This window comes from Physcomitrium patens, chromosome 20 (genome assembly GCF_059467195.1).
Source record: "Physcomitrium patens ecotype Gransden chromosome 20, ASM5946719v1, whole genome shotgun sequence".
Lineage (NCBI taxonomy): Eukaryota > Viridiplantae > Streptophyta > Bryopsida > Funariales > Funariaceae > Physcomitrium > Physcomitrium patens.
The window spans coordinates 9035267-9048158 of NC_143429.1; the positions used below are offsets into that span (position 1 = coordinate 9035267).

The following is a 12892-nucleotide window of genomic DNA, read 5'->3' on the forward strand; positions in this document are numbered from 1 at the left end:
GGATCAATCTTCTTTTTAGTAAGTTTGATCTTTTTCAAAAAAATTGTACTTGTTTTTAACTTAATTGTTAAGAGGTGTGCAAAATATGAGTTAAAATCAATGATTCATTCATTAGTTATTGAGGTTTAAATCTGCTATAGAAATTACTTGGAATTATTTAAGATACAATTAGGGTTTATTTAGGATTTGACTAGGATTTGACTAGAATTTGATTAGATTTTGACTAGAATTTAATTAAAATTTCTATTTTAATATTTTATCAAGATTTATATTTTAGTATATTTTTGAATTTCTATATTATTATTTTGTGATTCTTTAAAATATTTCTATAAATACTTTGTATTTCTTACATAATTTCTTAGAAATTTTGATTGAATTTTATTGATATTTGATTATATTTTCTAATCTTTAATTATAATTTGTTTAAGAATCTATTAGAGTTATTAGTGCTTGTTGTTGTAATTTTTCTTTTATCTTCCACAGCCAAGTATCCGGTGCATTCTCAAGTCAAATGCCACGTATTACGACAACGGTGGATATTAGTCCTATTGCTATAGGTTGGATTCTTGGATAAGGTGATGCTAGTGGGAATCAATTTGCTATTAGATTTGGAGCAAGAATCTTAACAAAGTACCAGAGGGCATATCCATAAGTGAAAAGGGAGTTGTGGGGTACAATCACAATATTGAAAGCAGAAAGAAATTATTTGATTGGAACAAATGTGCTATTAGAGGGTGATTTTTTACCTTTACTCGATATGATATCTAACTACTCAACTCCTGATATTGCTATGCTAAGATGGATAGCTTACATTAGATCTCTAAATCTGGTTTTGATTCACATTAAAGGCAAAGAAAATGTAGTAGAAGATATGTTATGAAGAACTAGGTATATGGATAGAGAAGAAATGATTGCTCAAGAAGACAATGAAGATAGTGGCATTATGGATTTGGATTATGTATTTTCATCAAGTAGTGAGAGAATGGAAGAAGTTCTATCTTTTGAGGCTGAATTATATGAAGGAAAATTGAAAGATATTAGCCTGTATTTGAATATGCTTAGAAAATTGCAAGATTAGTCAAATAAGGTTTTTAAAGAAATCAAGCAACATTCATATGGATATTTTCTACAAGATGGGCTTCTTTGGAAAAAAACCAAAAAAAAAGGATGGAGTACTGTTGTAGGTAGTTAGAGATGCTTGTACCAAAGCTCAAGTTTTGAAGGAATTTCATGATTCACATTGGACTAGGCATCGAGGAGTTTGGGCTACATAAACAAAGATCAAGGAGCGATATTGGTGGAAGGGTCTTTATAAAGATGTAGAGAATTTTGTGGATCATGCCTTGAATGCCAATTCCAATCCAAAATCACATACCATGATTAACTTCATCCAACCTACCTTCTTTCCATTCACTTCAAATCAATAATCGATTTGGTAGCTATGCCAGTTGGATTATGTGGTTCTTATAACTTATAACATACAAGTTTACAGGACAAAAGTATTCATGAAAAGAGAAATTACACTGTCATTATCTTTCAGCAAGAAAAACTGTTTAAGCACTTATCAAAAATAATGCATCACAATGTCAAAGCGGTATCAAGTTGAGAGGATATAAGGCAGATGACTTAGTCCGAGGACCCACCCACATTTTGCAATTGGCCAGATGGGTAATCGATTGCACTTCATTGCACTTCCTTCTCCTTGTTCGATCGCCTTGGAGGCGACAACCAAATGCACTCTTTCCATCAATACTCACTGTACTTGGCCAAGACATCACAAATATAAATCGCAAAAAGAAACTTAAGTACTTGTCTCCACAAAGAGCTGAAAACACAGGAGGAGGAGGAAGTGCTACAATCAAAGTGGCCGCAATGAACTGCAATCGATTAAAGAGGATGAAGTGCTGCAATCAAAGTGGCTGCAATGATCTGCAATCAAAGTGGCTGCAATGATCTGCAATCGAACAAGGAGGAAGAAGTGCTACAATCAAAGTCGCTGCAATGAACTGCAATCGAACAAGGAGGAGGAAGTGTTGCAATCGAAGTGGCTGCAATGAACTGCAATCGAACAAGGAGGAGGACGTGCTGCAATCGAAGTGGGTGCAATAAACTGCAATTGAACAAGGAGAAGGAAGTGCTGCATTCGAAGTGGCTGCAATGAACTGCAATCAAACAAGGAGGAGGAAGTGCTGCAATCGAAGTGGCTGTAATGAAGTGCAATCGAACAAGGAGAAGGAAGTGCTGCATTCGAAGTGGGTGCAATGATCTGCAATCAAAGAAGGAGGAGGAAGTGCTGCAATTGAAGTGGCTGCAATGAATTGCAATCGAACAAGGATGAGGAAGTGTTGCAATCAAAGTGGCTGCAATGAACTGCAATCGAACAAGGAGGAGGAAGTGCTACAATTGAAGTAGCTACAATTGCCGCAACCGAAGGAGGAAGAACTGCACAAGACGGACAAAGGCGCCGAAGATGAAGCGGATGCTTCGCTTTAATTTAATTTATAGGAGCCCTGGTGCTTGAAACTTACTCCGGTGCTCGTTGATGCAGTGTCGGAATTTTTGCGACTGCAACAGAGGCGGCGGCGTCCGGTTTATGTAGGGCCCAGAAAGTAAGGAAAAGTGCCGCTCCCGCCACCAGTTCAAAATAGATAGGTTATCAAGTTGAGGGGCATTTTTGCAATTATCACAATAGGTAGGGATAGATTTGATATTATATAAATTGTGGAGAAACAAGAACAAAATCAAGTTCCAATATGACTTGCCTATTAGAAATTCCAATCCCACTTTAAAAAAAAAAAAAAGAATGCTATATTTAAGTCATTGTATACTCAATTGTTGTGTCAATACACTTAAAAAGGGTAGTCAATTGTCATTTATAGTATCTCCTACAAATATAATATTTTTACTTTTTCTTTTTCTTTTTAGAAATATTCTCAATGTTATTTGGATTCATCTAACATAATTTTGTTTCTTTACAAATTCTTTTACACATTAATTTGACTCTATTTTTTATATATATATAATGTTACTTTTATTATAAAAATAGTATTTGAATTCATAAATATTTTACACAAAAAAAATTAAAGTTCTTGCTTATTTTATTCCAAAAAATTACAAGTGTCATATTCTTTAAAAATTAAGACTCCTATAAATCATGTTGTCTTTACAGTGCTATTCAATCAAACACCTGTTACTTCTTCTATACAACTCTTAATAAAACTGTTTTTCAACATCCTAGAATTGAGAGGGTGCAAGCTTCATGGTCTTTACAAAGGTCTAAAAAAGTCCTAATTGCTACTTTAGAGTCCTCTTTCTTGTCATGTTGTAGCATCTCTTGAAAAAAAATTCAAAACACCACAACCTTGGGCAGTCTATAATCTCTCATCAATACTTCAAGATGTGTTTACACAATATTTCAGATTTGTATTGCCACCTACTACACTTTCTTATTTGTATTTTTACTAAGACATCACTAATCTTAAACAATATTAAAATGATGAAACTATTTTTTTGGTAAAACCACTAAGCATTTTTAAAGAGGTATGTAACGAATATAATTTATTTTTATTCTGTATTATAAAAAAAAAAAAAAAAAAAAAAAAAAAACCATGATAAATGATCACAAGGGAGAAAAAAATAAGAATAATATTTAAAAAATAAATAAAAGATGTGATTGTTCAAAATTTGCAAAAGAACTTATTTATATAAAATTAAGATTTTGATATAATTATAGAAACATTAAATAATAAAACATGCAATGTGGAATATTTAAAAAAAAAAAAAAAAAAAAAAAAACGTATTAATTATCCATACTAACTGGAAATTGTTTTTCTTAAATATTTTCAAAACTACAAGTTAGTAAAAAGTTGATTTGTTGAAAAAATTATCAGTAAGAAAATTTTAAAATTACTAATGAAATCCAAAATCATCACAACTCATATCATTTATTTTCAATTAAATATCACAATTATATATATCACATATTGTAGCACTTAATTAATTGAGAATTGTTCTGGATTAAAAATCAATTAAAATTTACAAAAACCAAAAAGGTGAAATGAATGCAAGTCAAAATAGTTGAATGAAAATAAGAAAACAAATTAAAATTAAACTTCAACATTGAAAAGATCACTGTTCCATTTGATATTTATTTCATTCGTTGTTGTGAAGGTGCAGATGAAACATTTTTTAAAGATAGAAATGAACAGGTAACTTTAGAGTCATTGTAATGAATCCATCACCAAGAAAGACCACTCCCACACTCTATGTAACGAAATGATTTTCTCCACCCAAAATGCTTCCTTCTTTTATGACAGCACAAAATATTTTGTAACTCTAGTCCATTGACAGAGATGAAGCTGCGCAGACTTCGGGAAAATATTGTGACCCATGATAAATTGTACCCAAAAAAGACAAAGTGTTTCTGGTTCATAGCCTTAGCCTTCTAAGCAATACTAAATGATTTACCCGGAAGATATTAATCACATTAGAAACATGCCATTCGAAAAAGTGAAGCCCAGACCTGACCAGTTAACAGTTGTAGAAGGTTTATGAAGCGGTGGTGGTTTCTCTGACCCTCGATGCAAAAGCTGCATGTGATCGATACAAGAGTCGATCATGACATTTGACTTCGATCACTGTTCCTGAAGGAAAGCATATTTTTGTTCCTCTGCAACACGTTCTGGTTACTGCAGACGTGAGGTTGACGCACTATGTAAATTTGATCACCGACGACTTCATCGAATTCGTCTTGGTTTCGATGCCAAGTCCAAAGCAAGTGCGTGCTATTTACTACCTGTTATTACAACAAGTAGACATGAGACTCTGACTGAACCAATTCCGCATTCAGTTTTCACAATAATACCTAGGCATTGGTCCAGTGAACATCACAGTTGGCGATAGTGCCAAAGGCTTTAACCCCAATTAAATTCAAAACATTGCATTATCTTGATTGCGAACTTTCCGAGCGAGTGAAAAGGCAACAAGCACCAAGAGCACAAATGATGCAGAAAAGCGAAAAATGTACAAATTCAATACTGACCTCTATGATGCCATGTCCAAAGCTGCTGTCCCGCCAGGCACTCCAGGCGGGTTGCTTGTCCCAGCAAAACTTGCCATTGGTAAAGTTGAAACCACAATAGCCACTAAGATGTGAAAAACTCCAGTCTGGGGTCTTTAATGGATCAGGACATGCACCATGTTCGTCTGCATGAGGTACAGCCAATTTCTCACCATTGCCACCATCGCCAACTGTGATATACACAGGACCACAAGGATCGTACTTGTAATCGTACACGCGATTGATTCGTTCATAAGCATGCACCTGCGGCATGAAAGGACGTGTAAAAATCAAACCACTCGACCGTAGAGCAAATAAGTTGAGCTAAAATAAATTCATAAATCAACCACCTATCACTAGTAGTAGTTGCAATGTTCAGCAAATGAAAGGCCTACGTGACACTTTATAAGCGAAGGTCTCACTCTTACAAGTTGCTACAACGACCGGAAAAACTTGTGCAAAAAGAGAGGTGTTCAGCTGTTCGTACATGGCCATGGAACATGACGTCAACCCCGTATTTGTACAGAAGATCCTCCATAGATTGTCGAAAACATTCAACTTCTCTATAATGAGCGAGGTAGCTATTATACCACGGAGCATGTGTTAATGCAATAATCCATGGCGTTACAGCCCGATCCACCTTAGCAAGATCTTCCTGGAGCCAGCGACACTGCTCACCTGTTTTTCAACCACAACACTAAGCAATACTCGAAACACAAAATACTCTTCAAAAATGATCAAAAAAACTAACAATGTACCCAAACGCAGTAAATTCCATCGTACTTCGGCCAGCAAGTCTCAAAGGCGGAATCATGACCACAATACCTCTAAAGTTTCCTTGCCTTAATATCTAGAAACATTATTCCAGGACTTCTAGAGAGTCTTACCTGTCTTATTGTAATCAACGTAGGATCCAATCATGACAAAATGGATACCACCCGCATTGAAAGAGTAGTACATGCTGGTATCCGAGTTACTCTCTGCATGAGGAACCGCAAACCTAGCCTTGTACGCCACAAAGCTTTCGCCGTTGATTTGTGACTCAACCTCATGGTTGCCTTCTATAACCATAAAGGGGACCCTCGACGCTAACGGCTCGACCATTCTGTTCAAAACAAAATTCAATAAGCTCAATGAAAAATGCTTTCCTGAAGTAGAAACGAGCGGGATCATAAACGCAGCATAAGAATAGATGTGAGGTATGCACACCTCTGCCACATGTCCCAGCGAGGTTGGTAAGTCTCGTGTATGGGAGTATCTTTCCCAAAAGTTTGACCGTAATCATCGGTGCCGGTTCCATTAGTAATGTACAAATTTGCATATGACATGTCTCCCACCATAAGAACAAGATCTGGATTGTTCTCAATCATATGATCAACAGTCGAAGTGGAATTATATGTCAAGCCAAGGTCTCCGATTACAGCAATACGGGTTGGGTAATTGGCAGGTCCTGGTGCTGGCAGGGTCGTAAATGAATGCTCACCGCTCATGGCAGATAACGTTGGGTCCCCACACTTATAGTAATATTTTGTGTTTGGTTTCAGTCCTGTTTCATTGTTGAGCAGATTAGGCTAAAATTGGTGCTGGAAACCAGCTCAGAACAGATAATTCTCAAACAAGCAAGCAAATTTAATTCCAGGACGGTATTAGGTAATGTATCTCAGACCCACATCGTGTTGGGTGGTGCTACCTTCATCCTCTGTAGTTCATAATTAACAAAACCATTTCAATATTTTGCTCAGGCAGCTGGACACTCAAGATATCAGAGAAAATGATTATAATTACCAGTAATGCGGACATGGTGGATAATTCCGGACGTGTAATTGAGCACATTATTGAAAGGATATAGCTGACTGTAAACCTCGGCCGTTCCATTTGAAGACATAGTATACTTTTCAGAAGTAGTGCCATACTGCACAACACTCTTCACACTGGTCGGGTCCAACGGTGCCACTTTCGGCCCCATTTGCCAGTCCCCTGCAACGTCAACACATCCGAACTGTGTTATAACTTCATTGCAGTTCGAGTGACGAGACCGCAATCAGAATTCCAGCGATTTAGGGTTCCCACCAGTTCAGAACAGGACATATTTTGCAAAGATCCACCGACAGTAGGTCATCTCACAATGAGTTGTTTTTGTAACTATCCAGTGTAATAATGCTATTCCACGTAAAATTCCTGACCACCTCCTAAAAGAGATCTCTACCAGAGTTTCGCTAAAAGCAGACGATCCAACCAGAATAAGATCATAAGTATTTTATTCTCGGTATCATGTCTTCCAACACCAGAACGAATTAGGAGAAGAACCAAGTGTAGCTGGGCCTCACAAAACATGCCCCATCAAAAACCCGCATTGGCTCGTACAAACTCTTGCAAATCCGAAGACTTTTAGCACAAGAAACAAAGATGCAATCAACTGAGATGGCCTACCAGAGACCCAAGACATCCACATAGCATCGGGCGTGGACAGAGCGATGAAGATCTGCTCGGGGAAAATAGCGGGTACACGCTTGACGACTCGAGGATCGTACAGGGGCAAGTCATCGCTTCCAGAGCGCAAGCTGGAATCGAATTCCTTCGTGTAAGGCTTGAAAGGCCCTTCCAATGTCGTCGGGATCCGCTTCCTCTCAACGGTGGCAGAAGCAAAACTCACGATCAAAAGCACCAAAACTGGCGCCAGCAACAACGCCCTTCCCCTTGAGCACTGCATCACTACCAACAATCTCAATCCCTCTATTTTCCTAGAATCATCCACACACTCCTTCCAACGCTCCGATTATGCACAACACCAACGCCGGGCAAATTCAACCCGCATCACAAATGCAAAAATCCTCTATCAACTCCACAACACCCGGTGTTGCCTAATTCATGAGGAGATCCGAGGGGCGAGGCGCGCAGAGCCGGCAGGAACCACCCTCCATCTACAAAACTCAGACTAGTAAACAACGTCACAGAGCCAAGCTTCTCCTTTCTACTTCCCTTCGCTGTTTCCCACACGAAACCTCTCGCGCTGCCCAACGCCCAAAACTCGTAACAGACACCAAGGAAACTTTCCAAGCCAAAAACAAATTCCAGAATAGAAACAGATAAACATATAAAAATCCAGATGGGTAAGCTGCAAAGGAATTCCCACTGCAGAAACGCGGATTTTTATTTTTTATTTATTTTTACAGCGACAAACCAGTGACCCAACTAACCACTTACAAAAAAGAGCTAAGAAAGATTCTACATCCCCCTCCTCATTAGGAAAAGGGGGAAAAGGTCATGAGTCTCGATGACGGTGCCGATGCAGCAGCCTCGTCGGAAGCTGACGGTGCACCGCTCCCGTAAAGTGCCCCCCCCCCCCCCCCCCCCCCCCCCCCGCAGGCAGCTCACCACCACGATCACCCTCCTCTTCTTTTCATCGTCACCGTCCTCATCATCTGTAGCGTGGTTATGGTGCGGCGGCGGTGTTATCGGAATCTACCACATTCCTCCTCCAAGCCCAACGCACATTCTAAAAGTAAGACTGCGACGACTGAAAGGGGAACCCCAAGCCCAGACGAAGCCGACCAATCCATGCGAGAGAGCGAGAGAAAGAGAGAGAGATTCTGGTGGGCCGTGGTGCTGCTGCAGATTCTATCTTGCTTGCCGTGAGTGAGTGAATTGTGGCTCCCCCCACCCACTCTCCTTTCGTTGCGTCTTCTTCGTGTTTCTGACGTGGCACTCGGATCCCTTTTTGTCCTCCTTGCTTGTGTGGATAGAGTTCATAATTTTCTTTTTCTTTATCTTTTTTTTATATTTAATGTGAGGGTGACTGAAGACTTTGTGTACGTGTTCACTGTTCATGATTATTTGTTGTTCTTTTTGGCTTTCAAAATAAATTAGTAATGTGTGAGTTATGTCAACAAGCCTACTCCAAGTAAAGTTAACTATGCAGTTCTAGTTTTCTATCTTTTAATTATTATTGTTTTTATTTTCTACTCTAATTTTTATAAATCTGTTTGGTTTTATTTTTATCACTTTTTGTTGAGATGTACTTTAATTTAGGTTAATAAGATGTAAATATCGATTCTTATTGTGGTGGTTGAAACATGATTTATTTAGATAAAAACATTAGATTATAATATTTGAATATCTTATTGTGGTAGGTAGAGTTGGTGGTTTTTAAAAATTGATAAGATCAATCTAAAAACAACCAATTGTTGATAACAAAAATCTTGTAAAAAATATTATAAAATAATAAAGTTATTGAGATACAGTCTTTCCAAAACAAATTAAAAATCATTTTATTTTTTATTTATACATAAGTTAGAAAAATAAGTATTCTCTTACTGCACATATTTTCTTACATGTATATCTTTAGATCTTGTTTATATATGTATTAATTTTTATTATATTTCTTTTAAATTAGTAAACTAAAAAGGACAAAATATATTTTAAGAATATATTAAAAATTAAATTTACATACTTTTTAATTAATACATTTTATTTTAGATATTAGCCAATTCATTTTTTAAAAAAAAACTTTATAAGATAATAACATGTTTTTATTATTTTGTCTTAAATAAGAAATTTAATCTATAATTTTTTTTAAGATTCATAACATACAACTAGTCATAATGACTTTTTTAGGAAAATAATTACACATATATAAAAGAAAAATATTGAATTAATTATTTTATTACTATCACCTAAAATAATATATTAACAAAGATAAAAAAAAATTAAATAAGATCTACAAAAAAAATTGTAAACTATGTCAAAGTCAACAAAAAAAAATATATATATATATATATATATATATATATATATATATATACTACAAAAATAGAATATTTATTGCCAAAAACAAGAAGACTAAAGACTCTTACAACTAGACTAGAAACTAAAAAAATATTGACAAAAGTAAAAAAGGCCTCATTCTTGCCTCTATATATACTATCTGATTAAGGAGCTATGTAGAAATATTCTATAGGTAATTTGATATGTATCCAACATGCAGAACACTTGTTTAACTTGGAAGATAAGTTTCTAACTTATATACTACATGACCAACTTATATATAAGTACATAATATATATAACATGTGGCCAACTTATTAGACAAATTTTTAATCTACCAATCATCAATAAGAATTTATAAAGTCAAATTAGTATCTATAAAGCTTCTAAGAAACTTTTCCATAAGATATTATCAAATTTATTTATTTTTACTTCTATCTAATTTTTAAAACTAAATATTTTACTATCTTTCCATTATTTATCCTTATTTTTCTACAACATCTTTATTTAGGCTCTTCTATAATAACATCTATATTTTTATTTTTTATTCTATAGTCATGTTATCACATGATACTACCTCCTATAGAAATAGATAATAATCAGGAATTTGAGATAGAAGAAGTTTTAGACTTGAGGCAACATCGACTTAGGTTGGAATATCTTATTCATTAGCATGGATACAATATTAGTAAATACACATAGAAGCCAGCAAAAAATTTTACAAATATAGTAGAGAAGGTCAAAAACTTTTATCAATAACATCTATCAAAACCAAGATAAAGGATAGCAAACTTTTGCTATAAAAGAAATACAATTTAAGAAAGATTGCATTCTTTTTTCTATCTTTGTTTGTAATTTTTGTATAATTGTGGCATTAAAGAGATAGAGAATCAACAACTAGTAGATTTAATTGAAGAGCCATCATTTGCTAACTTATCAGACAAAACATTTCAATTATCATATCCTTCAAGATGACATAATAGGAATGAAGAACTTTGAGAGTGTAATATTCTTCTTTGAATAAATGATAAGATACAACATCTTTGGTATCATGTCTTGAAAAGAAAGTCTCAATGTATGGTGATATGTTAGAGGTAGAAACAGTTCTTGATGGTGTTACAAATTTTTTGTTTGAAGGAACTTATGAAGGTCTCATAAATGACCAAATAACAAGGTGGTCTTCTGACCTTAGAATAACATATATTACAGATGGCTAAGAGGATCTATCAACTATCTTTGAAGGGAATAAAGATCAAAATACATGGCAAATATAATTTGCCACATCTTGGATTTCTTTGACATATAATCACTGCTCTTTATGGAATTTGTCTCCATAAAGAAGGAATAATGTCATAGACATATATTTATTATAATTATTAACTAAGTGATATGAATAGATAGAAGTTGATAAAAATAAATTAATTTTATAATATCTTCTAGAAAAGCTTCATAGACATTGCTTTGACTTTATATATGTTTATAGTTGATTGATAGGTTACAAACTTAGTCAACAAGTTAACCACATACCACACATATTAATAGCTTGTAGAACAAGCTAATTATGTGGCTTTCATATAAAAAGCTTATCTTGCAAGTTAAAATATGTTTTGTGTAAAATCAACACGTTTTGGAGGTCTTTGTCAAGGACATGAACTAGAAGATGATGCATAAACTAATGAAATCTGTGTCAAAGAAAAAGTGACAAAATAGAAATAAAAAAGTATGTGTATTAAAAAGAAATTGAAATGGCTTATTGCTAAAAGACAAGAAAACTTGAGACTTTTGAAACTAGATTAGAAGTAAAAAAGGAATTGACAAGAGTGAATAGGGCTTCACTCTTGTCTCTATATATATATCTTATCTAACTAGGGGCTACGTTGTCGGGATAGACAGAATTTTCTTTAAGAAAGCACTAGACTCCTAGGTGTCATTAATTACTCAATCAAATCTTGAGATAAGAAAGACAAAGTTTATATATAAAATTTCTCTTTGCGAGCAATTACACCAAATATATAAGCCTCAAGTAATCAACAACATCCAAAATATGATAAAATCTTCTAAAACCTTGTATATCCTTACGTTAAAAATTTTCCAAACTTCAATATTTTATATCTTCTAATCCGACTATCAAAAAAAATTCAAATTGTACATGAGGTACTGATGTATTTTAATTAACTTCTATAATAAATTTCAATTGCAAATTTATTGCGGATCTTGAGATATCTTGAAAATCCTAACAGTCGCTTTAAATCCTTAACTTTATACACCTACGAGCAATTTTCTTCATATCTCACAAAATATAAGCTCAAATGCCACAAAACTTGTATGTATAACTTTTTTACACAAAATTTTATATTCATTAGAAAGATTTAGCTAAAAATTTATCCAAAAACTCAAGTTGTGGGTCCAACCATTACTATGAACAAAACTGCTCAGTTATTGCCTTTGATTTGGAAGTATCACCTTCAACTCCCTATAACTCCTTCATATGAATTCCAAAATCAATAATTCTTATATAAAAAATGTAGGCCATAAAATCGCCATTCTAGGTGTACTTTTCAATCTTCAAAAGCTACTTTAAAATGCCTTGTATCTTCAAAAGAGTAATAGTATGTCTTAAATTAATATCTTAGCTTCAAACAACTAGAACTTCTTCACGCTAATTCCAAATCCTCTAATTTTTGTACACATATTGTAATCCAAATCCTAAAATTTATAACCTTGGCTTCTAATTCCCAAATGCCTTCTTTGAAGTCACTGATATAAATAAGTAGAAGTAGATAGAAACTGGAATGGCTTATTGCAAAAGAAAAGAAAACTTGAGACTCTTAAAACTAGATTAGAAGCAAGAAAGGAGTTAATAAGAGTGAAGATGGCTTTACTCTTGTCTCTATATATACTATCTAACTAGGGACTACATGGCAATGTTTTTTACGATCTCTAATATGTGTTGACTTTGTAGGACACATGCTTTGACTTACAAGGTAAGTTTTTCTATATGTTCACTATATAGTAAGCTTATTTTTCAAGCTACCAATATGTATGGGACATGGTTAACTTTTTGATCAAG

General features: G+C 34.6%; 1 protein-coding gene across 1 annotated transcript; it reads right to left on the reverse strand.

The window, feature by feature from the left end:
* Positions 1-4268: 4268 nt before the first annotated feature.
* LOC112273625 (purple acid phosphatase 15) lies at positions 4269-8115 on the reverse strand. Its single transcript, XM_024502595.3, has 7 exons — positions 7490-8115; positions 6845-7036; positions 6269-6605; positions 5947-6164; positions 5547-5737; positions 5042-5323; positions 4269-4795 (listed from the first exon to the last, which is right to left on the reverse strand). Exons 1-7 carry the CDS (start codon positions 7767-7769, stop codon positions 4616-4618), a joined length of 1680 nt encoding a protein of 559 aa, XP_024358363.1. The 5' UTR covers positions 7770-8115; the 3' UTR covers positions 4269-4615.
* Positions 8116-12892: the final 4777 nt, after the last annotated feature.